At 39.0% G+C, this 27330-nt stretch overlaps 1 protein-coding gene across 2 annotated transcripts in view; it reads left to right on the top strand.

Moving 5' to 3' along the window:
* Positions 1 to 27330, top strand: part of SERINC5 (serine incorporator 5) — a 133406-nt gene that overhangs the window by 38304 nt on the left and 67772 nt on the right. For both annotated transcript variants that reach the window (XM_056824818.1, XM_056824820.1), the window contains exon 2: positions 25077 to 25244. In XM_056824818.1, coding sequence (XP_056680796.1) covers positions 25077 to 25244 — 168 coding nt within the window. The remainder of the gene's footprint in view (positions 1 to 25076; positions 25245 to 27330) is intronic.

The raw sequence follows: 27330 nt of genomic DNA, 5'->3' as shown, positions 1-27330 counted from the left end.
CCCTTTTCAGAGTAGTGGTTTAAGTGCTTAAAATACATAGAGTTACAACGGTGACAAATAATATTGAAAATACAGGTCTCAATACTTCTTTTAAAAACCTGAAAATAAGTTCATAGACCTCAGGTAAAGAACCTCCAATCTGGGAGAAAGGTGTGGAGGTATAGTGGTGTGGGAATGGGTGTGGATTGACCTGGAGAGGCAGCCTTCATAGTCCCACCCTTCTCTCAAAATACACTTTGAAAACCCAAAGTGAATTCAAGTCTACAAACCTTTAGGGAGCACCTAATGCTTGAAAGAACACTGGTTCTTTAATCCAACTTGGCTGAAATGTAGACCACATGAAAGGGGGGGAGTGAGTAATGTGAAACAAGGCTAGAATTGTAGGCTTGAGCCAGAGTAGGACCTAGCCTTTAATATCTATCAAGAGCTCAAATTTTATCTATTTTGGTGAGAAGCAAATGCTGGTTTGGGAGGAGAGGAGTGATATAATAATAAGAGGTTGGACTAGATGACCTCCTAGGCTCCTGTCAGCTCTGGATCTTTGATGATTTTGATTACAGGATGAATATTCTGAGAGACTTTTATAATACAAGTCTGAGTTAGAAAGATGAAGACTTCAGCTAAGGAAGTTAAAATGAGCTTGGAAGGAGGGGAGAGATAGATGGAAGAGAATGACTAGAAAAGTAGTCTCAGCAGGATTTGATTTGTAGGTTTGGATGTATGCCATGAGGGAAAGGGAAGAACTAAAGACAGCTTCAAAAAGCTAAAAGCCTGAATTATGGCTTGGGGGAGGTGGGTGTTATCATCAACAGAAAGAAGGAAGATGGAAGTAAGAACAAGTTTGGAGAGGGATAAGATGATGAATTCACTTGTGGATATTAAAAAAAAAAGGAATTTAAGTTCCAAATTCCTTCCTTTCAGCTCCCTTACCCATTGAGAAAGCAAAACATCAATTATACTTGTGAAGTCATACAAAACCTATTTCCATATTAGCCATTTTGCAAAAAAAAGCAAGAACAATAAAGTGAAAAAAATTATACTCAGAATTCATCAGTGCTCTCTCGGGAAGTGGATAGCATTTTCCATTATGAGCCTTTTGGGATTTGGACACTTTTTTGCATTTTATTTATTTTAATTTTATTAATAAAATTTATTTCCAGGCATCTCAGTTCCTTCCTTGCCACACTACAGAAGGCATCATTTGTCAAATAGATATATATGTATAATGTATTACATCTTACATGTTTCCACTTTTTAGTTTATTTCTTAGAAGTGAACATTTACAAGTTACTCTTCAAATATTAAATCTATTGCTGTATATAATGCTTTCTTAGTTCTACTCATTTCATTCTTCATTATCTCTTGGTTCTTTCCAAGTTTTTAAGAAATTTACTTGCTCATTGTTTCTTATGGCACAGTAGTATGGCACAATCATATACCACAATTTGTGTAGCCATTTCCCCAATGGATGGACATCGGCATAATTTCTAGTTCTTTACAACCACAAAGAAAGCTGCTCTAACTATTTTGGAAACATAGAGGATAGGCAGTTGTAGTGGGACATACAGGGAGAAATGTCTATGAGACAAATGGAAATATGAGCCTGGTACTTTGGGGGTTCAGGTATATATTTAAGTCATGTGCATAAAGGTGATCACTGAGATCACCATGAGAGTGGGGCGAAATCTCTAAAGGAGAGAAGGCAGGGAGGGACTTGAAACCAATGTACTAAGTGGCTTTGAGGGGACAACCAGGCTTGAAGTAAGAAGAGAATGAACCATCAAAGCACAGAGGAATGGTTGTAGAGGTAGAAGGAATACAGCTTCTAAGCTTTCAGATCAATCAATCCCAAATACAAAGCATTATGGGGTCCCCCCATTTTCTCTGATGAATTTCCTTTATTCTCTTTGTACTCCCTTTCCCTCATCACAGGACCATAGGAATTTAGATCTGGTAAGGATTCTAGAAATCATGTAATCTAGCCATTCCCAGAGTGTGGCGTGGGGACCCTGGGGGGGTTCCTCAAGAGAGCTTTTCAGGGTGTTCACAAAATCAACTTTTTATAGTACTACTATTATAAGTACATATAGCTATAATAGATAAATAGATATAAACTTACATAAGCATAAGCTCTGAGAACCTCACTAATTTTTGAGAATATAAAAAAGGGAGTTCTTAGACCCTTTTGTTTCTATGTGATGAAGCTCAGGCCCAGAAAATTTGACCTTCTCCAAATGTTATTAGTGTTGAGGAGAATGGCGAATGTTGAGAGGTATAGAGATCCTTGCTAAACTCTCCTCATAGCAGTTCTTAGAAGCACTGAGGGGAGGATATGCCAGTGATAATCAGCCATACCTATTTACTCTTTTGGTTGGGGTAGCAGCAATAATATCTTTGCATCTTCACATGACTTTCCAAATGAATAGGGTTCCCCCTGTATTTAAGAAGTACATTTCTGATGTTTGTCTAGACATCTTTCCCTGATGTTTACTTAAGCTTTATTTATCATAGGAGGAAGCTGAGTTCCTGTTTATATTTGTCTGTAACTTTCCAGTTTTTGAGGACATCTAGCCTTAAAGTATCATGTGCATTACTGAAAAGCAGTTGTGTTTGTGGACCACAGGGTCTTAGAATTGTTGGATGTAAAGTAACTGAGGAAGGAAGTTGGCGATGGTTTTATCTCTGACATACTGAGTAGACTGCCTTTTTGAGACAGAGAAAAGAATTTTCTAATCTGGCTACAAAATTCCAAATCTAACAAACAATTTTTCCTTTTTGGGGGGAAGGCTCAGGCTTGTCAACCTTTGTTCCCCTCTTAGCCCACTTCTGACTCTGGATTTCTCTACCATACCCTAGCTGCCTTCTCACCCTGGAGCTTCCCTCTGGTATGCTGGCTTCCATTTCTTCTGGCACAGCTGGTCATGCCTAGAATCTCTTTAAAAAATGATTAGAAGAAAGGTACTCCTTGTTCAAGGTAGGTTAAGTGTAGGATGCCCAAGACTGATAAGCACGCATGGACACAGGTTTAAACCATAAAACAGTAACTTATAATTCTTGTTATAATCTTCCAGAGAGGTTGGTACTCAAAACATTGAAACCCCAAACCCTTAGTAAGTCTATTGAAAAACCGTGTCGTCATTTCACCTCTTCCTTTTCTAACAACCCCTATTATGTGGCAAGCCAGACCATGCGATGGTTGGTGGGTGAGCATCTTCTCTTCTGAGAATGATGGAGCAGTGGAAACTTTACCTACTGCCATTCAGCACTGATCAAGAAAGCCAAGAACTCAAAAAATCCAGAGCTGGCCACTGGGATTGCTGGTTGGTCTGTTTCTTGTGTGCTGGATAAAAAGCACAAAAGAGAAGAGGCAGCCAGGCTCAGGTGGTCTCTAGCAGCAAGCAATCTCCATTGCTGGAGGGGAGCAGGAAAGAAGATTCCAACCTTGAGAGGGCTGAGAGATGGAAAGAGAATGCCAGAAGGTGGAGTAATTCCTTTTAAGATTTATTGAGTGGACTATCCTTCCTGGCCTTTGCCACCATGGAGCTGAAAATGTTTCTGTATTTTCCCAATACTTCAACACTGAGCACATATGTCTGCCACTTGGCAGATATTATTAAGTGCCAAGTAACATGGCAGCCACTGTGCTAAATGTTGAGAATACAAGGAAGGGCAAAAAACAGTCCCTGCCTATACAATTGAATAGGGGAGACAGCATGCATGAACAAGTTATAGTTACAGTAATCAGGAAGTAAATCAACAGAAGGAAGGCACTAGAACTAGGAGGGATTGGGAAAGACTTCCTGTAGAAGTTGGGGCTTGAAAGAGGCTTAGTGGTATAGAAATGAGGAAGGACAACTTTCCATTTATAAGGAATAGCCAGGGGCTACAAGGTCGCTCAGTGGATTGAGAGCCAAGTCTAGGGACAGGTGGTCCTGCATTCAAATTTGACCACAGACCCTTCCTAGCTGTGGAACCTTGGGCAAGTCATTTTATTTTAGCCCCCTTTGCCTAATATTTACCACTCTATCTTTACTATTTATTCTAAAACAGGAGGTTTAGGAAAAGAAGAAAAAGATTGGAAAGGTGGGGGTAGGAGAAAATTCCTGGAGTATCAAGGTGGAATATTATGTTGGCAGAACAGCAAAGAATCTAGTGTCATTGGCTCAGAGCATTTGGGTGGGTGGGGGGATTGTAAGGTACAAGAATTCTAGAAAAGTTGGGGTAGGAGGAGGCAAGTTTGCCAGTTTTTCATTTGGAAAACAAATTCCAGGGAACCTGAGTTGTTTTGGGACCAAGATGCTTTTGCTAAGAGCTGTATAGGAAGTGGAAGATTGTTCTCCTATGTTATTTTAACTTTTTCTTAGCTTCTAAAAAATAGGAAGTTTTTTATACTTTATTCCTTTGCTAACTGGTGAGGATAAGTTATAGACTTGTGTTAGCGGTGTCAGTTGTGTGGGACCCTCAGTTTGAGCTTGCTGGCTGTATTTTGTCAGTTACTTACGGCATATTGGTCACACTCCTTTTATGGACATGGGGGAGTGGAATATGATTCTAAGATCAGCAGAAAAATCTGGGGAAGTATCAGTTGAAAAAAGTAAGTTCAAGCTTTGCTTCATTCTCTTAATTTCCTTTCAACTGAGGATTTAGCTCTGCTTTGGAATGCACCAATGGGAGGTGTATTTTCAAATAAAATTAAGTCATGAATTGTCTTATGGCTGATAGATTGGGTGGAGGAAGAAGCCAAACAAAGTTTATTCTTATTGTTTTTTCAAGAAAAAACAGTGCCTCCTCACCTTCTACAGTTCAAGAGGCTGCCTCTTTATTACAAATTGTCCCTCGCTTACAAATAAGTTGTTTTTAAAAAAAAAAACGTTCCTGTTGGACCTTTTTTTTTTTAACCTCAAAATGCTAAGTATGGATGTATACCAAGACAGTGCTTTATGGTTCCTAAGTGAATCCACAAAACTCCTTTTAAAAAATCCCAATATCCCAGAAGTATATAATACTTTGCTAATAATGTCATAGATATACTAGCTAACCATTGTACCACTGTGTGACAATGTTTGTAAAAAACATAATATCTAAACCACCATTTTGTTCCCTCAACTCCCAACTTCACTGGATGTGGTTCCCATGGCCACTTCTTTATTTGGCAAAATTCTCAGTCACTTTCTGCCTTTTTAAAAAAACTCCAGAATCTGGCCCCTTGCTTCATTTTCCTCTCTTACCACCTGTTGTTTTGGTCCTCTCTGCTCCCTCACTCACCAACTGGAAGAGAATAGACCACTACTTTTTCTCTTTGTCTCTGTTCCTGAAGTAAGTACATGGCAATACCCTCCCATCCCCCAATGTTCCAAAGGGTTAACAGTAATGAGAAACAGATGTAGTGAAAATAATCCCTTCTTTTTCTTCTCTCTTAGACCATGTAGGAAAAATTAAGGGTACATTCAACAAAAATTAAGCGTCAAGTGTATCTCTTCCTCCTATGAAGCTTGTTGTATAATATATAGTAGAGGGATACAACACACACTGATAATTAGAAAACAAAAATAATACATAAGAACATTAGAGGGACATGAGACCTGTCATCTAGTCCAATCTTCTAGTACTCTTTAAGGCCCTAATAGACCTTAAAAGAAGGAAAGGATCTGGAGGATCTTCATCCAGATCTGGCCTTCATATCTTTGTGTCTCTGGGCAAGTTACTTAAACCCAATTGTCAAGCCCTTATTTCTCTTATTTCTGAGAATTCATTCTAAGACAAAAGGTAAGAATTTTTTAAAAAAGGGAAAGACTTTAATGAATGGAGAGAATGATGAGAGTTGGAGCTCCATTCTGGGCATGGATAACTTGCACAGAGATGAAAGAAGAAACAGAACAAAACAGAGGTTAAAGAATGACTTAGTTGGGCCATAATATCAAATCTCTGAAAAGGAACAGTAGATAAAGGTTGGATGCTATAAATACCTACCATCAAAACAAATATTCATAATCCTTTGACCGATATAGAAATTTGCTTTGCTGGAATTTGATTTATTGTGAATGTTTATAAAAATTGTGTTATGAGGGTAGAGGAATAGGAAAGAGATAATAAATGCTTGTAAAAATAAAAAAAACACACCAACTTTATTATAGTTAATGACTTTTTAAAAAGAATGCTAGATTTGGTAGTAAGGAACCACCTCTTGTTCCAAATCTTGATTCTGATATTTACTAGTTGTCAGATGATGGACAAATTACCCTAAAATGATCAGCACACACACACACCCCAGCCATATGCACAGTCCAGCAAAACAAATTCCCTTATTTGTCATATCTAGAAATGTTTATCTCGTTCTGACTGTTTCCTCTCTGGTAGGAAATGGATAGTATGTTTCACCTTCAGTCCTTGACTCCTGATTTACTGTTACCTCAATCAGAGTTTTGAAGTCTTTCAAAAATGGTTTTTCTCTATAATGTTGTTAGTATATAAATTCTTCTTCTTGGCTCTACATCTTTTCATAGAGATATTCCTGGTTTCTTGAAATTGTCCTTTCTTAATGGCATGATAATATCTATACTATAATTTTGTTTAGTCTCCAATTGGTTGGGGTACCTCCTTATTTTCTACTTTACTACAGAAAGAATTGCTATGACATTTTAGACAAATAGCTCCTTTCCCTCTTTGATCTCTTTGGGGTAGAGGCTTAGTAGTAATAGAAATGCCAGGTGATTTTTCAAATTAAATCAGTTACATGTAGAAATAATTTTCTAACAATTTAGGATTCAAATTACCCCCCCAAGTAAATAATCTATTATAAGTTATACCAGTGCTTTCATGCAATACATATTTCCATATTATCTATATAAGGACAGAAGACACTTATCACACACATAATAAAAAAATTCATGAAGGGAATAAAGTGGAAGATGGCATGCTTTGATCTGTATTCAGATTCCAGTAGTTCCTTCTTTAGATGCCAGTTGATTTTTAACTGCATTAACAGAAAAGGATTTGATTTGTAACATTTGATAGGTCTGGAAAGGTAGCTGCACCTAGAGCTACCCTTATCAGACGGAAAATCGCTTATCTTCAAAGAGGCTTCAGTTAATGGTCTTTGGCTGGTAAAATGTTAAACCAGAAGTGCCCCCACTTTGGGGGCTGCTGATAAACTGTTTTGCACATTTCAAATGGATGGGGATCGCCTCCACTCAAATTGAAAAAAATTTAGCTCAGTAGCCACGGAAATAGAGAGCCAGGTAAAACAGGGCTCCCCTGGGGCTAGGGGCAAGCTAGACTTGACTGAAGAGGGCAGATGAGCAGAGGCCAAGGAGATTATCCAGTGGGAGCATGTGTAATATCTCAAAGCATCCTGGATGCATGTATGGTCTGGGAATTTGGTTCAACCAGTAAAACTAAGAGCCATCGGTAAGATGTTCTGGGAGAGTGGAAGCATTTTCTCTCATTCCTCTTTCCAGAGCTTGTCCCACACCACACAGGTCCAGAGAAGGACAGTTTGGTAGAGATCATAGGAATGATGCTAACAACAACAGCCATTGTGGCTCCAGGAGGGTTTAAACTAGATCATCAGTTTTTTTATGTTGTAGATAAAAGTAGAGTGCACCACCCTCCCTCCCATTAATCACTTCAGCAAAGATGTATGTGTGTGTGTGTGTGTACATACATACATATATATACATGTATATATATATTAACTCTTACCTCTCATCTTAGAAGCAATACTGTGTATATATACATTACAAGACAGAAGTTTAGGTAAGGGGGAGGCAATGAGGGTTAAATAACTAGGGTCACACAACTAAAAAGTCTAAAGCCACATTTGAACCCAGGATCTTTCACCTCTAGGTCTGGCTGTCAATCCATTGAGCCACCTAGCTGCTTCCAGAAAAGATATTTTTAGTACCAATTATATGTAAAGCTGTTGCTAATACCAAGACAAAACCCAAAAGTTCACAAAAATTAAAAACACATGCTATTAGATAAGAAAACTAGATGGGCAGCTAGATAACCTTAATCTTGGTCAGCTGAGAAACCTTGGTCAAATCCCTTAAAAAAAAACAAAAATTCTTTACCTTCTGCCTTAGAATCAGTACTGAGTATTGGCTCCAACACAGAATAGTGGTAAGGGCTAGGCAATGGGGGTTAAATGACTTGGCCAGGGTCACACAATTAATTCTAAATAGATTGAACCCAGGAACTCTTTGACTCCAAGCCTGGCTCACTATCCAATAAACCACTTTAGCTGCCACAGGCAAATCACTTTTAATAATTTCTTTAAAAGACTTTTATTTCCTTGTGTGTGAGATTGGCTCTAAAGATCCTTCCAGCTCTGAAGTTCTTTGTTTCTATGAAACTAAGCTTAGTTTAATTTTGCCTTATTTACATTAGAATACTCACAACTGCTATCTACTTACTGTGTTTCTCATCTTAGGTTTCCTTTACACCTGACTTGATTGTAGCAGGGGATCAACTTACTGGAGCAAAAAGCCTTTTGTGGTCCCGCAGGGTTTAGAGAGTTGAGTTGAAAGGGATACTTGATAGGAAGGACTTGCCAGATCTCACTATTTTGGCTGGTCTCACTAATAATCACTATAATTCACTAAATCTTGGTGCTGTTCATCCCCCATCCCCTACAAGATAAGAACACTGAAAAATAGCAATTTGTTTGGTCCCTTACCCCTTCCTGTAATTATGTATTATATTATATTTAGTTATTACAGTTTGATCATCCAGGAAAAAAAAAGATGCTGGTCCCTCATTGCTTACTCCAAAGGATGCTGGTTCAGGTGTCTCTCTGCCTTGCTAAAGGTCTTATTACTATTATTATCAGGAGTGCCAAAAAGCTTTTAGGATTAGACCTGAGTGGGACCTTTGAGACACTCCCCCTGCTTCCCCAAGGAAAATTATCATGTACTTTCATGGCCACTAAGATGTCTTTCATAAGTGATTAGTGAATTCAATCAGGACTTTAAAATTTTCTTTTGAATTTCAGATAGCAGTGATAATGTGCCCCAGTTTAAAAATCTATACTCTCCTTTTCTTGTTTGCATTCTTAAGATTCCTTATTGGGTGTGTTTCTAAAATAAATTTTCTTCCATTTTCTAAAATTTTCATTTTTATTCACATTATTGAAAGCATATCTTTTATTTCTTTTGTTTGCTTAAAAAAACAACTTTCTGTCCTAGTAACAACTCTAAGACAAAAGGGGAAAGGGCTCAGCAGTGGGGGTTAAGCAACTTCCTCAGAGTCACACTAGGAAGTCTCTGAGGTAAAATTTGAACCTAGATCTTCCTGACTTTATATCTGGTACTCTATCAACTGAAGCACCTCTTGTCTTTTTTTTTTAACTACTTTTCTCTCATGCTGTTTTAGATTTTCAGGCATTTGGTACAAAAAATATTTTGACATTAGAAAGAAGGCTTTTGCTTCTAAAGGAATTAAATGAGAACTTTCCATTAACGCCATTGTGTTTTTTGTTTTTGCTATTTTCCCCTAGAGGAAACAGGATCCTGAGTGTTCTTTAGCTTTAGGCATGCAGGAAGTGTTTTAATTTCAAAAGAGCAGTTTTCTCTGAAGTGCCACACTTTGGACCTGGGAGAGGTAGGAGAGGTAAGAGGGGGAAGGTGGAGGAGAAGGAAGAAGAGAAGGCTCTGAATCCCCCAAATTTTCTGTAAATCTAAGGTTCTTATGAGAGCTAAATTGTTTTATAATCCTTAAAGCCCTAAATAGATTTTAGTTATTAAAAATTTTTTTTTACCCATTTTTCTTTGTAGGAAAAAACATAAAAAAAACACAATGAAGTTAAGTTTTAACTAGTAGTCCAGTAAATATTTATTAAGGGGCTACTATGTTCTAGGCATCATACTGTGTTAAGTACTGGGGATACAAATAAGAAAAGACTCTTGGCCCCAAGGAATTTACAATCCTGGGGAAGACAATATAGAAAGACCCTAAAAAAAGTTTGGGGAAGGGTCCAGTCTGAGGGTACTAATATTTGTTGAGTATCTCCATGATTATGAGATTTTTGGTGGTGAGTTGGGGAGTGGTAGAATTTTTTTTCTACTGAATATCTGTCTACCTATCTAATTTAGATTGAGATTGATTGTGTTCTCTTGAAATACAAATTGAATGGAGAATTTTTTGTGATGTTTCAGAAATTCCAGTTCATTTTAGTAATCAATGTGCAGATGTTATTGTTATAATAAATATAATATAGAATAAATGTAATATAATAGACATATGTATGTATAATCAAACATGTTAATACAAGTAAGATAGAAATTTGGGTTCTATCACTTAATTTTGTCACCATTGGAAAGTCACAATATCTTTTGGTGCTAGAATTAGGGAATATAGAATGGAATATCTCTAAAGTCACTTCTTTTTTTTTTTTTAAACCCTTACCTTCCGTCTTGGAGTCAATACTGTGTATTGGCTCCAAGGCAGAAGAGTGGTAAGGGCTAGGCAATGGGGGTCAAGTGACTTGCCCAGGGTCACACAGCTAGGAAGTGGCTGAGTTCAGATTTGAACCTAGGACCTCCCCTCTCTAGGCCTGGTTCTCAATCCACTGAGCTACCCAGCTGCCTCCTCTAAAGTCACTTCTAACTTGACAATTCCTATGCACTTTCTAGCTCCTAAAAGTTCTATATAATTCTATAATTTGAAAGTGAATCTAATCAGATACCTCATTTAATAGACTAGCTAGGGGGCAACTGGGTACTCAGTGGATTGAGAGCCAGGTCTAGAGACTGGGGAGGTCCTGAGTTAAAATCTGGCCTCAGACACTTCCTAGCAAGTCACTTGACCCCCATTGCCTAGCCCTTACCACTCTTCTGCCTTGGAGCCAATATACAGTATTGACTCCAAGATGGAAGGTAAGGGTTTAAAAAAAAAAATAAACTAGCTACCATTCCTGCCTGCTGTTTAGTGGGAGTGCCCATTCAGATTGGCATTTGTTCTCCTTCTTGCTTGGGGTACTGAGAAGTTATATAGCCAGTTTATAGATAGCATCAGTGGGATTTGACTCTGTGTTTTTGTCTCTGAGGTCTGCTTTACCATAATGCCCCTCAGATTGAAGAGTTACCTATTGTTAAACTTTAGTCTGTCTCCCTTATTTTCCCTAAACCCTGTAAAACTCCCTATCTAAGTTTTCTGTCTCATTAATATGTATATGTGATTTTTTCCCCCTTTTTAGTTTTTAAAGGGGCTTTGAGGATATAGTAGAGTATGTGGGAAAAATCCATCTGCCAGTAAAGGATATGCTATATAGTAAAAACCCACTATCAGAGGTTTAGCAGCTTCCAAAGAGAACAGTTTGGTCCCAGGGATAGGTCTTCACTGTGGAATGGGCGCGGTAAATCTTGTATATCCTGAAATTCTTTAGTCCTGCTGTAGATTTTGCTGGGATGGATTTTATCATGAAGTGCGGTTTCAAGCAGGATGTTGACATTTTGAATAGCTCTTTAGATGGAAATTCTTTTGAAAATGGAAAAACAAAGTACGTGAATATATATATATTTTTTTGTTTTTAAAGTTGAAACTTATATAGTAGATCACCTGTCAAACACAGTCCATTATCTGAAAAATTGTATGGGTTGTGATTCTTGAAGATGGATTTTATTTTATTTTTATGGAATCCATGGAATGGATACTGAGTATCATTTCCAAGACAGAAAAGTGGTATACAGGCTGGGCAGCGGTGGTTAAGTGACTTGCCCAGGGTCAAACAGTTAGGAAGTATCTGAGGCCATCTTTGGACCTAGGACCTCTTATCTTTAGGCCTGAATCTCTATTGGCTGAGTCATCTAGCTGCCCCATAAGGTGGATTTTCTTGGGTATCATATATACACATTGATGTTGAAATTGCAGAGTAGGCATGGTCTATTTTTAATGGTGAATAAGTATGTAACATTATTTCCTACATAGAGCCATGCCTGTGTTGAACATGGAGCTTCTCAATAGTATTTGTGCCTCTTTTATTTTGGGCCTGGGTGGCTTGAAACCCAGGATGACCGGAATGCTGGCTGACCTACTTTCATAGCATTCCCACAGTGTTGGGGATCGCCTGGGAAGAACCACTTTTGAGAGTTTTGGGCTGGGAGGGAACGAATCTTTTCAGCTGACGAAAATCTTGTCTAAGTTGAGTGCATTTGTTTAGGCTGTTTCATTGGAAACAAATAATTCAGTTGGACGAAGCCCTGCTCGGATTTTTAGTATGAGGCATTTTATCATTTAACAGGCATTTCATTTGTGGTCTCTGTAGTCAACCTGCATTCCTTTGCTCTAATTCAGAGTTTCACTAGCTCTGTTAACTAGCTTTTACCCAGTGGGTACCTTAGAGACAAACTAAATCTACAGATTAAAAGAGGAAAACAAGACAGCCCTTTTTTTCATTCTTTTTACCTTTTTTACTTTGATATTCTCCCCTCTTTACCCCCCCCCTCTTCCTGTTTTGTCCCTCTCTGGTTGCCTATGGCAACCATCCTAATCTTTTGAGATTCTTTTTTAAAACTTTTTTTGGAACATTTTAGTGGAACCTTTTTTTTATCCGTTATTTCTCCATCTATCCTTCTGTATAACCAAGAACGCTCGGTTAAGTAAAACAGCTGCAATAAGGACCAAATCTTATGATATGACAGGCACCATCTTACACAACTGTACGCTGTACTCCAAGCTATCTGTGATGGGGAGGGAAATTTGTTTTATAATTTGTTCTTGGAAACCAAAATTGCTATTTGCAATTCACATGAGTTCAGCTGCCTCTAGATGCTTAAGAACAAAATGAAACAAAACCAAAAAATCCGACATTATTGTAATTCTTTTGTGTATAATTCTCCTGTTTCAGTCAGTTAGCAAGCATTTATTAAGTGTCTGCTATGTCCCAAGCACTTTGCTGGGTACTAGAGATACTGATACAAAAGTCCTTGCCCTCAAGGAGATTACATTCTATCAGAAGAGCCTAGTCTCCTGATGCTTTTCTTCATTCTACATCAGTTCACAAAAGTCTTCTCTATATGATATTCTGGAGATTTTTTGCATCAGAAGTGTAAAATGCAATGCCCACAACTCTCCCTAGAACCAGATTAAAAATGGGAAATATTTAACAAATTAAAAGTACAATAAAACATAATATTACATTAAAAAATCAGCATTCAGCCCACAGGGATCCTTATATACAGATCAATTCCCCCCTTTTCTGTGTTTGACACAACTGTTTTATGCCATTCTTGCCCTTATTGGCTAAAGAGTTTTGAAGTTATCTTCAAAGCTATTTGAAGTAATGAAAATATCCCAATTTAGTAATTTCACTAGTTTTTTCCTGAGGCATAGGCAGGAAGATATTAATTAATTACAAAGTGAAAGACTGTAGGTGTTATATAATAAAAGTAGGATGGAAGTTTGGGTCCTAGTTCTCACATTCACTTTATGGTCATTAGAAAATCACAGTCTCTTTGGGGTATAAACTTATGAAAGCTAGGCTGGATTTTCTTTTTCTTTTTTTTTTAACGGTTCCATCTTAGAATTGATAACTAAAAGGCAGAAGTGTGGTAAGGACTAGGCAATTGGGTTGAGGTGACTTGCTCAGGCTCACATAGCTAGGAAGTTTCTGGGGCCAAATTTGGACCCAAGTCTTCCTGACTCCTGTCCTGGCTCTCTCTACACTGAATCACTTAGCTGCCCCTGCACTTTCTTACTGTACAATTTCTAGGTTCTATCACTTCTAATTTTGGATTTAGCAGTTCAATTCATTAGAGTAATATTAGTAATATACCAGAACATTTCCATTCTTTGAGAAGAGCCAGTAGGGCCAAGAAAGGAGGGTTGTTGCCCCCAAGTGCCCCTGATTTATATACCCATAATCCAGCAGGAATTTCAGCGGGAAGACAAAAATGGGCACAAAAAGTAAAAATGGATGTCCCAACATCTCTACATCCTTAGGGAAGGGGAAGCAGAAGAGAGATAGAGATTAGAAAGTGATTTTAGGCACTTAGACCTGGAGAAGTTAGTCATAGGGATTAACTCTCTATTTTCTTCTACCATAGCCATTATCTGCCTGATAAGAGGCTATCAAAAAGCCTGTTAAAGGAGATCGATCTTCCATTTAGTAGAATTTGGAGAGATAACACAATTTCTTTGCTCCACTGGTACCTACTCATCTTGAGAATTAAAGGAAGTCACCCAAGTCTTTGGGTGGGTCAGAGAGTTTGGGACAAGATTTGCATAGGATGACTGGCTGTGAATCAAGTTTTCAGCCTGGCTCCTTGAAGGGAGTACCCACCTTGGTTATTTATACCTCTTGAAGTGTTTTCCCCAGCCAGGACAAAACCCATTTCTCTTAGAGAAACTGCTGTTTAAAAGCCAAACTGAAGTAAACCAATAGAGAGGATTATTGGAGTGAAACATTTTTTACCTCCCAAATTTACTTTGGGGATAAGAAACATTTCAGAAGGAAAATGGGTTGTGTTCAGTGCCTCTAGTAGTAATGGCTTCTTTTTGAAAAAATAAAGTTTTCGAGGGCAAAGGCTGTTTCTCTGTTCACCTCTTGTTAAGATTAAAATTCTCTGGAGAGCGTATCTTAATTTTACAATTACTTATTAAGTAGCAAAAAGCAGGCCTGAGAAAGAAAAGCATGAGCCAACTAGCTCTTTCAGCTGCCTTCTCTGAAAGCAGATTGAGTCAGCTCAGAACCAGACTATGTACACTCCTAAGCCTGTGGTTGCAGGAAAAGAGAGGGACTTCCTCTCCTCTCCTCTCCTCTCCTCTCCTCTCCTCTCCTCTCCTCTCCTCTCCTCTCCTCTCCTCTCCTCTCCTCTCCTCTCCATCAATATATGCTCTTCCTGGTGTCCTTTTCCCTGCCCTCTCAGTTTGGAGGATTCAGACCTCAATCAGGACAAAAGGTGGGTCTTTCAGACTTCAGGATAGTTTCATAGAATGGCTGCATAATGCACATGAAGTTTCCAAACATGGCATTCATTGTCTAAGAGGATCTTTGTTTACAGATATAACAAAGAACTTGTCTCTACTCTGCTTTAGCCAAGGGGGAGAAGCCAGCTAATAGCTTTAGGTTTCAAAAACAATAACATTTTTTTTTTGCTTTAAAACGAAATGGATATTTTGGGGAGGGGGAGGCATAAAGGGGTACAGATTAACATTAACCTTCCATATTTCCCCCTCTGATTTGTTGGGAGACACATTAGTCTCCCCAGTGAATCATTCCATGTATGATATCTGTACATTTCAGGATTATCTCCCTAGGACACTTAAGTGTCTAAAGATATTATGCATTTCATGTTGGGGTATTCCTTCACATCTTAATGATTGACAGACACACTCACATGGAGCCATTAGAGAGCATTCTCTTTTGGTACATAGGTTTTACAATCAAAATCAAATATGAGTACATTGAGGGTTGGGTAACCCAACTCCCATAGTTCAGTTTGTTATATTGGAGAACTAACTCAAAATCTCATGATGTAGTGTGTGATTTCTGGGGGCATCTTCTATTGCTGTCATCTTCTTAGGCTATTTGAAATCATGATGGTCCTAATACAGCATTTTCTCTGGCATGTCTGCTTTCCTTATTCAGGTCACAGGCAACATCTTTCCCTAAAATTGATAAGAACATGGATCTTATTTCAAGGAATCTATGAACCTTTAGGAAGTTTAACATTCTTGAATAGGGATTCTTAACCTGGAAAATCTGTACATCAGTATTTTTCATAGCTATAATTTCAAGATGATTGTTTTCCTTTTTGGTCCTAGAAATTTTGGGCATTTAAAGTCTCTAGGCTTTTATCAGGCTGTAAAAGAGGTCTATGATCCCAAAAGGGATCTGCTTTAGAAAAGATCTAAATAGTAAAGGCCAACATGAAATTTAGCCTTTGGTTAATAACATTATGTGGGCATGATTTCAATCACATTTTTTTCATTGTGCAAGAATATTGTATATCTTATTTGTAGTGAACCTCTAGTTCATGGAATCATCAGTTCAGAATTGAAAGGGATCTTAGGGGCTAATTGAGGCCATCCTAGGCATTTTTTTGTGGTTCAAAAGATCTATTCCTTCTACTGCCCTTGAAGAGAGAAACTGTTTGGGGAGACTGGAGGAATTTGCTTATGACAACTTTGTTCCTGGTTAGGTATCTGCATAGCCTTAGTATGGATAGCTCATTATCATTGTTATTTGCTTTTAATTTCCTTCCTTCCTTCTTTTTCCAAAATTTCACACAAGTTTTCCTCAGTTATATGATCGAAGTTATGTCCCTTCCACCCTTTCCTCTCCCCTCTGGTGCTGGCAGGCAATTTGGTCTGGGTTATTACATGTATTCTCATTTTATTTTGTTTCTTTTGATAAAAATACTCTATTTTATTACTATATATTATTTTTGATAAATAAACTATTTTATATCTAAATAAAAATAGTAATTTTTTTCCTCACCTGAAAAATGAAAAAAAAAAAAGGAGGAAACTGTGTCTCCTAAAGTCTCTTACAACTTATAATCTTTAATCCAAATTGTTGCCCAAATTCATTCACAGTTATGGAAAAACTCACATACAAAGATAGGAATCCTGTATTTTCCAGTACTGGTGATGAGTTAGTTTCAAATCACTAGCAGCCTTCTGCTGGGACTCTGGGGGTGGTGATTGCCTTCTCCAGAATTCCTGATAGATTTTCTGCCAGGTTTTGCATGCTGTTCTAGGTTCTTTTCTTGTGCTCATCTGAATGTGATTGTCCTGAGTATCTCCCAGCTGTTGACACATCTGGCTTTCATCTTGATCCTTGCTAGCTGCTTTATAGTTGTACAAGATGGGTTAAGAAAGCAGTCCTCTGTATTGTTGGCAGATGGCCTGTTTTTGAGAGTAACTCAGGTGTTAACATTTCCTTTGTTATTATTACTGTTAATTTCCTAGATGCTTTCATGTGGTTATGTTTAGATTTAGGTACATTTGCTGTAACTTGGGCAGACTGACAGAATTTTATTTATAACTTTTCTGCCGGCTAGCAGGAAGGATAATGAACTCCAAGATTTAAAGTACCACACCAATTTTTAAAAGTGTGTTTGCTATACTTTTGTTGAAATGAGTGGAAAATACCATAAAGATTACCAAAGGATAATCAAAATCTCATCTCTCTCAATATATATGTAGAGAGTATATATATGTATATATATATAAGTCCCCTTTGGTAGCAAAGTTTGAAGCTGATTAAATTAGCCTAGCTTTCCTTTCAAATTTCCCACAATCACATTTCATTTACCATGATTTGTCTGACTGCCAATAACCAATTAGGTACACATTCTATGCATTCATTTGGGTATCTGTTAATAATTGGGCCCAGATGCACGGAGAATTGATTTAAATGTTGAAGCTACTGTGGGACTAGTAAGAGCATACATTAGCTTCCTTGCAAAATGTTTTCTTTGGTTCATTGTTTTTCCTTCATAACACTAGATAAAGAAAATTAAAAAAAATTTTACCTGTATTGATGAAATAAAGGCTTACTTAGTTATAGACCCAACATTTATTTCAGAAAGGAAGTCATTTTAAAGAGGAGGGGAGAAAAGCCAAAGGTGAAGGAGGAAGGTGGGGATGAGCGGAGGCTGTGGAAGATCCCACTGGGGTGTACCTCTAAAAATATAATACTTCTGGAGAGAAACTAATTTTTACCTGCCTCAGTTTCCCCCTAAATTTTAACTGTTACAGAGGTGAAAGGCAATCTTGAGGGGAGGAGTAGGAATCTCTAAGAAGAAAGAGACTCTCCAGTACATAATGTAGAATTGATAACTTAAGATACATTTTCTTCCTTTAAAAAAAATAACATTAATATACTGATAATTGACATTGTTACTAGTTCTGGATACATAACACTTAGAGGTTCCATAATATAAAGTTACTGGTGTTCTTTCTGAAATGGAATATTGTGAATTTATCTTCCCAGGTGCTTGTAATGAAGAGGGGAGGAAGAAAGGAAGGAAGCCAGTAAAGTGGCTATCCTTTGAAATACTTTGTGATGGATAATGGGAAAGCATTCCTTTGTCACCCATTGACCTACTCCAGTGTACCTAACAAGGTGGATTGGTTCCCCCACTTTTGTTTAAACCCTTACCTTCTGTTTTAGAATTGCTACTAAGTATTGGTTCCAAGAGTAATAAGGGCTAGGCAATGGAGGTTAAGTGACTTGCCCAGGGTCATCCAGGTAAGAAGTGTCGGAGGTCAAATTTGAACCCAGGATCTCCTATCTCCAGGCCTGGTACTCTGTCCTTGGTTGGTTTTTAAAAGCTTCTTTCAGCGTCTCTCTTCTTTCTCCTTTTTTCTGAAAACAACTGCTACCTCTTACCTGGACTATTCTAAGGACTCTCACCTTCTAACCCATGCTGCACACTATTTCTGGATTTTAGATTAATCAGCTCTGAGCAGCGGCTGGCTCAGTTGATCAAAAGTCATCAGTGGTTCTGTGGTGCCTAATGAAATGAAGTCTGAACTCCTCAGCCTGCTATTTCAGGCTGCAGTTGATCTTTCTGGCTTTATCCCTGCCTGTGCCTTTTATTCTGTCCACTCGAGTATTTGGCATGTTCCAGGCCTTCCTGCCTTTGGATGCTCTTGCCTCTGTTTACACTTATCAAAAGCCTACCCATTTAAAAAGATCTCAATGCATCCTCCTTCTTAGACGCTTTCTTGATCCCAACCCTCCTAAACTTCCATGTGCTTTAGGGAGCTAAGGAAAACATTTATTAAGTGCTGACCATGAACTGTGCTAAGTGCTGGGGTCACAAATCCAAGCAAGAAGGGCAGTCCCTTCCCTTGAGCCGGCATTTACTGGGAGAAGAAAAAGGGAAGCTAGCAAGGTGGGTGGAGTGGGAAGGAACCCAGAGACAGGAGTGTATTGAAGACAAGAAGTGACTTGGACCACCTGGTTCTTGTGTTGAAAGTGAATTTATGGAATTTATGGACGAATATAACCAATTCCATCTTGTTCTATATAGCTGGTTTACTGTATCACCTCTTGTGAACTTCCAGGCTGGACACAGGAGCTGCTATCCTTCAGTTTCTCCTTTTCTTTTACTGGTGCTGAAGGTGGAGGATTCCAGAATCCTGGGAATGTCTTCCTCCCTCCCTCCCTCATGGCCTGAAAGACAATTTGTTTTAGTGAAACCAGCTATTCTTTTTTTTTTTTTAAACCCTTACCTTCTGTCTTGGAGTCAATACTGTGTATTGGCTCCAAGGCAAAAGAGTGGTAAGGGCTAGGCAATGGGGGTCAAGTGACTTGCCCAGGGTCACACAGCTGGGAAGTGTCTGAGGCCAGATTTGAACCTAGGACCTCCCGTTTCTAGGACTGGCTTTCAATTCACTGAGCTACCCAGCTGCCCCCAGAAGCCAGCTATTCTAAGAAGATAACTCCCATATCTATATCCTAAAGCAAATGAGCTACTTTTTCTTTTAACAAATACACTATTTTTCTTTGCATGACCACCTGCACTTGAATGAATAGTCATCTGTTTACTTGGTTTCATATAATGTATAATTGTTGCTTGCTAAATTGTAAAGGGTTCATTCCCCATCGGTTGCTGGAAGGAGAATATTATACTCCGAGTATAATAAAACTTGTTTCAGATTGATCTAGCTTGTTGGTATTACCATGTTGAATTGATAAGTAGATTAATGTGATAATACAAGGCAGAAGGCTTAACCATCAGTCCAGGGTGGTCCAGGGGCAGACTATTTGGTTCCTGTGGGGAGGGGAGGGGAGGGGAGGCTGGAGGCTGTGTGACGCTTTTGGCACTTAGCACATTCTGGCTTGTATTGGAGTGTACATGCCTGTCTTGCCTCTTCTGCCATATTGTAAGCAGAGGCTGTTTTCTTTCCATCTTCAAGTCTTTTGCACCAAGTAGCGTGCTGTTTGGACACACACACACACACACACACACACACACATGAAGTAGTTAGTGAATGTGGGTATATGTTTTATTTATTTTTATTAAAAAACCCCCTTTATCTTCCATCTTAGAATCAATACTATGTATTGTTTCTAAAGGAGATCAGGGGTAAGGGCTAAGCAATGGGGGTTAAATGACTTGCCCAGGGTCACACAGTTAGGAAGTACCAGAGGCCAGATGTGAAGTCTGACTCTCAATCCACTGAGCCACCTACCTGCCCCCTATGTGTGTGTGTGTGTTTTAACCTTCTGTCTTGAAGTCAATACTGTGTATTGGCTGAACCTAGGACCTCTCATCTCTAGACCTGGCCCCCAATCCACTGAGCTACCCAGCTGCCTCCCTGTATATGTGTTTTAAATGAATGCAGTGTGCTCTGATGGTACAGATGAGAAGAAATCGTCTGATAAGCAAAAAGCTTAATGATGGGTGCTTTTTTTCCCATTTAGCAAACTTCACAAGAGAGAAGAGGGCATGGAAACTAGTAGAGAAATTGAAGGGGGGATACTAATGTATCAGTGTAGGTTACTACACTGAAGGATGCGTTTGCTTTTCACCATCTAAAATGGATCGCAGAATGGATTCCATGGAAGAAGAGAAAGTAACTTGAGAAAGGGCAGCTTGGTAGTTTTTGAATATTAAGTACCTTTAAAGAAAGGCAGTCTTTATATGCCCAGGCTAAGTTAGAGCACACTTTATTTTTGTGCAACCAAGAACCTCTTTCAGGAATTTATTTAAAAATCAATTTGCCACCATGTGACCCTGGGCAAGTCACTTATCCTCCATTACCTAGCCCTGACCACTCTTCTGCCTTGGAACCAATACACAGTATCAATTCTAACACAGAAAGTCAGAGTCTAAAGGAAAATCAATTTGCCTCATAATGCATGATTTTGGCTTAATTTTTTCTATACTTTCAACCCTTAAAATGCTAGGGTAGTAATTAATACTAGTTACCTTGTAGGAAGGATCCCAAGGCAGGGCAAAATGGTGGACTTTCTGAATCAAAGTAATGTTAAATTGTTAATAGGATCATAGATTTCCGGAGAGGTGGGACTCAAGAAGCCTTCTAGCCCAACCCTCATTTTACAGATGAATGGAGTGAGGCGGGAGAGTTTAAGAGACTTGTGTAAGGCCATGTTTCAGGGTGGCTCAGGCTGTTCCCCAAGTGTATGGCTCAGCTCTGATGTCATGGCCTCCTTGACTCCATGCTAATTCTTCTAGGAGAGGTGATTATATCAGCTCAGTTCAGGTGTTTTATGAGGGGAGGAGGAGAGAAGGAGAGCCTTCTAGGCAAGTCTGTATGGTTGGCTTCCAACCCCTGAGATCATAGATAGGGAAGCAGCCATTAGCCAGGAAGCTGGAATTTTTGAGCTTGGAAGATTGCTGATACAGAAGATATGGTTTATAGGGATTTCAGAGAGATATATGGTAAGACTAATGGCATAATCAGGAGGAAAGGTAACCTGGCCAGAGGATAAGGCAGCCTCCTGGGGAGAGGAAGATCAGCCTGGGAAAACCTCAGTAATCTTTCTGAAGGGATTGGATGAATTTTAGTTGATACCTTTGCGAAGAATCTGTTAGATGCTGTTAGAATTGGGGTGCAGGATCCCTTGGATACTCCCAAGTCTCTAGAGGAATCCCAGGCCAAAAGAGTACATGAGGAATTCCTCGATCTTGGACCCCAGAAATGCTGGTGGTGGAAGAAAGCTGGTCCTGGTGCAACCAAAGATTCAAATGCATAAACAATGATTCTCTGAAATTTCCTTCTGTTTTAGATGTATTTCCCCTAGTTTGATGATAATGTTCCTTCTGTTTGTACCTCAAATATCACTGGAATCTCTGAGATACAGCTCACCCTCCTTTATGATCAGGATGTCATAAACAAGGTATACCTGTGCTTCTACCTCAGACACCAAGGCACCTCACACAGGAATGTCACCTGATCCTCCTTGGTTGTCCCCCTCCACCCCTTCTGTTTTGGGTCATGCCATCTCTGTTCCTTTAAGGTATAAAAATCCTGAAGCCCTTCCCTTCAGAGAGTCAGATTTCACCTGCACCTGCCTCCTGGCTATTCACTCAAGAAATTCCTCATTTTTAAAGATTCTTTAGAACCTGGTAACTCTTTAAGTGGGCACCATCCTGAACCAGATAATATCGAGCTCTCCCACAACACTGTGGTGTGGGGAGAAACAGAAAGGCAAATGAGGGATGATGGAGGCATCTATGGCTTATCAGTAGTCAGAAACTCCCATATTAAACTCCAAATAGCCTAGTCTGACAAAAAAGGGGTTTGACACTGTCATTTGGTAGCTGAGTGAAGTTCAAGACAACTTTTTGTCATCTTCAGACAAGGATAAAAAAGGCAGGAGATTTTTCTGGTCCTACCTTTTCTGCCTACTATCTCCTTTGCCTTCCAATGCTCTTACTTCCACCTTGTTCACTACAATTGATAAGACATAGTTGATTGATGGAGAATTATACTTGACTTTTCTGTTTTTGTTCTGGGTGTGCAATTTCTTTGGTGAAAGGAACTTCCTTGATCAGTGCAAATGGGTTGACTGTTGTCTGCCCTGGTTTACAGGGCCAATATTAGCAGTGCAGGGACTTGAACCTGGGTCTTCTGAATTCTGAGGTTAATTATCTCTCCACTATTCCATGCTCTCTCTCTCTCTCTCTCTCTCTCTCTCTCTCTCTCTCTCTCTCTCTCTCTCTCTCTCTCTCCCCCCTCCCCCCTTCCTTCCTTCCTTTTCTCTCCTTTTTCTCTTTTCCTCTCTCCCTTTTTTCCCTTCCCTACTCTTCTTTCTGTAGGATGAAGGAACTTGGAGATATGAGTTTTTTGCAACTGTAACTTCACAATAGTTAGAATTATAGAGATTGAAGGCTCTATACAAACCTTTTTTAGCTCTCCAGTGTTGTCATCCTTTTTTAGTCCATAGGTCTTGACCTTTTGGGCTTTGGTGGTTCTGACTCAATTAATTTAATTTCCATCCAGAGCTGGTAGAACATTGAAAGAAGTTTGAATTTAGAATCATCAGATCTGATTTGAACTTGCTTCATTTGTGACTCTGGGCAAGTCATTTTACCTCTCATGAACCTCAGTTGCATTATCTTTCAAATGTAAATGATAGACTGTGTGGAGGCTTAGTGGATGGAACACTGGACTTGGAGTCAGGAAGATCTGAGTTCAATTTGCCCTCAGACCCTTACTTAGCAAAGTCACTTAAGTTTCCTGGGAAAGATGGGAATAATAATTGCACCTACTTCCCAGGATTGTTGTGAAGATCAAATGAGATAATAATTGTATAGCACTTTGCAAATATTAAAGTACTATATAAATGGTAGGTGATGTCATTGTTGTTTCTAAAGGGCTAGTTTCAGAAACTTGGATAGTCTTGTCGAAACTGTTGCAGAATAAAGTGAACACAAAAATCAGGAGAAGTCTTAGCCTTGATGTTGTAAAGGCAAACACTTAATAGACTAAGAATTCTAAGAGTTATAAAAATACTAGCTGTTATTATTCCCCCTTTAAATTTTTTTTTAATTTTTGTATAACTCTTACCTTCCTTCTTGGAATCAATACTGTTCATTCACTTGAAGGCAAAAGGATGGTAAGAGCTAGGCAATGGGCAATATGTGACTTGCCCAGGGTCACACAGCTAGAAAATACTGAGACCAGATTTGAATCCTATCTCTAGGCCTGATTCTCAATCCACTGAGCCACCTAACTTATTATTATTATTATTACCATATTATTATATTACTATCTTCCTCACAATATTTTTGTGAAGAAAGTCCTTTGTAAACCTTAAAACAATGAATAAATGTGAAATGTAATTTGTTGCAAGCCAGACTTTTAACTTTGGGCATCTTAGTCTCTGGAAGCTTAAGGTCTTTTCCTGTTTAAGTCCTGGTATGCCATTTTCTAACTGAAATACTTATCTGCTTCACCCTCTGTTGGCATTCAGGCCAAATACTGAGCACTCTGTCTAGGCATCTGGGGGAGAGAGGTGTAAAACTGGACAAATCTGACCTCATGGAATTCTATCTCCTTTTCTTTCAATTTTCTCTTGGGGGCCTTTGTACTTAGAACCTGTACTCTGGGTTGGAGCCTTCTCAGGAGAAAGCCCAGAGAGTCCCTTGGATTTTTTCTAAACTTCTCCTAGCGGGAGTACGTGTCACTCAGTGTTCTGGTGCCATCTCTCCACTGTGAAACTCACCTAACACAGAATTCTAGGGACTCTAGTTCCTGAAGAGACCGTGCCTCTTTTTACACATAAGTTGTCTTCTGATCCTTACAGTGACCATTGATGTGGATTGTACAAGTAGCATTACCATTTTACAGGTGAATAAAATTGTTGTGACTGGAGGAAAACATCAGGAATGTTCTGCTCTTATAAATTCCATTGGCTTAAGAGCCCAGCTTACATTTTAACACTGTAACATCTGGGAATTCCTCCCTTCACATTTACCTTGGAAAAGGGGGGCATGTGGATTTTTTCATACTATGAATTAAGGTTTAACAGGTGAACACTTGGAGGAAAAAACCCAGAGGAGAGGTCTTTGGAGTGATCTAGGGGCATGGCACCAAGGAAACGGGGGTGAGATGGGGAATCTGGAAGACTGACAAAAAAGAAGTTGAAATACTTCACAGTTTTGTTTACGATCTTAGACCTTTCCACAACCCTGGATGTAGAGCCACTAGACTGCTCCGGAAATACCAAATTAGCCAGAATATTCATCATTCAAAACATTGGAAATTTTAATTTGCATTTTTCCTCTAAGGAGTAAATAAAACAACTTTTCACGAAAGAAAATTTCACGAAGAAGAACCAAACTCATTGTGGAGAGAGAAGTTGGGCTTTTTTTCTATTTCTTCATGAAATGTTATTAGCAACTAACTGATTAGTACCCTGTGGGGAAAAGATGAGGGTAACAGTGCTAACAAGTCACTATCTCTATTGTTAATGGTTACTTCCTACTGGCACCCAGCTTTTGTACCTAGTTCTCTTAGCTTGATTGCATAGTATATGCATGAAGTTATGTGATCTGAGACTTTGCAGCAGCTCAGCATCCATCTAGTTCAGAGCATCCATGAAAGGTCTCCCCCCATAATGTACATTTTTGTCTGTGTTTCCTTCCCAGTTGGCGTGTTGCTGTGGATATGCTGGGTGTGCCCTGTGCTGTAAATGCTGTCCCCGGATCCGGCAGTCCAGGAGCACTCGCTTCATGTATGCATTCTACTTCATCCTCATTTCTCTCATCTGCTGTATCATGATGTCCAAAACGGTAGCCACAGAGATGAGGAAACATGTAAGTTGCCAGCCAGCTTATTAATTTGCTTAAACCGGAGAGTTATTTAATTTTCCTCTGACCTAATAATACAGGCATACCTCAGATATTGGTTACAGACCACCTCAATAAAGTGAGTCACATAGGCATGTAAAAGTTTCCCAGTGCATATAAAAGTTATGTTTACACTATAGACTATTGAGTATTATATCTAATAAAACAATGTTAAGCTGACCGATTAGGGTGGTGACTGATGAAGGTTGGGGTGTCTGAGGAGCAATTTCCTTTTCCTTTCCTCTCCTCTCCCATCTTCTCCCCACCTTTCCTCTTTCCTCTCTCTCTGTCTCTGTCTCTGTCTCTGTCTCTGTCTCTCTCCCCCACCCCCCTCACCCCCCTTCTTCTCTCTGATCTTAGAATAAATACTGTGTTGGTTCCTAGGCAAAAGAATGGTAATGACTAGGGAATGAGGATAAAGTGATTTGCCCAGAGTCACACAGCTTGGAAGTGTCTGAATCAGATTTGAACCCAGGACCTGTCTTTGGACCTGATTCTTCAATCTACTGAGTCACCTAGCTGCCAAATTCTTAAAAATAATGTAACACTGAACTTTGCTTCATTGATTTATTCTTCCTTTCACTTTGAACACTTAGAGGCTATTGTGGGGTTATTAATTAACCCAATTTCAGTATTATGTTGTCTGTGGGTGACCTAGAGAGGAAGAAAGACCTGGGAATGGTTGGTCTAAGGAGCAGTCAGAACACACACAGTTTTATCAATTAAGTTCACTATGTTATATTGGCATGGTTTGTGGCACCCCAAAACAATTACAACAGTAACCTCAAAGATCACTGATCACAGATCACCACAACAGATATAAAAATAATGAACAAGTTTGAAATATTCTGAGAATTGCTAAAATGTGACATGGAGGTACAATGTGAGCCCTTGAATTTGGAAAAATGGTACCTATAGATTTACTCAGTTCAGAGTAGCCATCAGCTTTCAGTTTTTTGTTTTGCTTTTTAAAGGCAGTATCTAAAGAATGGAATCAAATGAGGAGTCCCTGTACCCAGATATTCTTTTACAAAAGTCTGAGATTTTCTGCTCCAGGAACTTGGGATACCTGCCTCTTGAATTCATCTTTTTAACCTGGGGCAAGTTTCCTTACCCATAGAATGAGCATGATAATGCTCGCAGTACCAATCAGTACCAGGCATGTGCCAGGCTTTTGAGGACTGAAATATTGATCCTTGAGGGGATGGTGTTGATGATGCTGAGATACCAAGGTTGATTTGGTCCCTCACTACCTCCTAAGTGAAGGAGGCCTGTGAGCCTGCTTCACAGCGACCAGTGTGCTGCTCAGATCTCTCAGACAGGTTTGGACAAACAGGACAGGGATTTATTTTGAAAACCAAAGTAATATGAAGGGAAGAATTAAGGATTAGAATTCCTTAGCTCTCGTAGAATTCTTACTAATCTCCCACCTCCTAAATTCTTGTAAAGAGGCAAGGAAGGGTTTTCTCCAGTCAGGAACACCAGGGGTAAAGCTATTCAGCTCCAGGGGATAAAAAATCTCCTCGACTTAGAGAGAGAGAGAGAGGAAGTTCCAGCTCCAGACAGCTCAAGAGACAGAAAGTCTAAGAGCCCCCAGTAACTGGCGGTGTTCACTTTTTATTTCTTCTCTGCGTTCCAGAACACAGTATCATCAGTTCCACAGCATGCAGCTGGGTCCAGCAAACCTCTCTTTGCAAAATTTCTCTCACGTGTTGTAAACCATCTCTCTTCTTCCTCCCCTTACAATACCAAGTAATCTGAGCTGGGGTGCCTTCAGAATATCTGGACAAAAAGACATTGGGGGCTTAATTCACCCATATTCTGGCATCCAAATGAGGCAGTAGTTTACTTTGTTTCTATTTTTTTTATTCTATTCTATACCACAAGTTGAACATTTATTTTATCTGTCTGTCTATCTATCTACCATCTTTTCTTTCTTTTCTTTCTTTCTTTTCTTTCTTTCTTTTCTTTCTTTCTTTCTTTCTTTCTTTCTTTCTTTCTTTCTTTCTTTCTTTCTTTCTTTCTTTCTTTCTTTCTTTCTTTCTTTCTTTCT

The sequence above is a fragment of the Monodelphis domestica genome, chromosome 3, assembly GCF_027887165.1.
Source record: "Monodelphis domestica isolate mMonDom1 chromosome 3, mMonDom1.pri, whole genome shotgun sequence".
Classification (NCBI taxonomy): Eukaryota; Metazoa; Chordata; class Mammalia; order Didelphimorphia; family Didelphidae; genus Monodelphis; species Monodelphis domestica.
The sequence above is the reverse complement of the archived record's forward strand: the minus strand, read 5'-3'. Positions and strand labels throughout refer to the sequence as shown.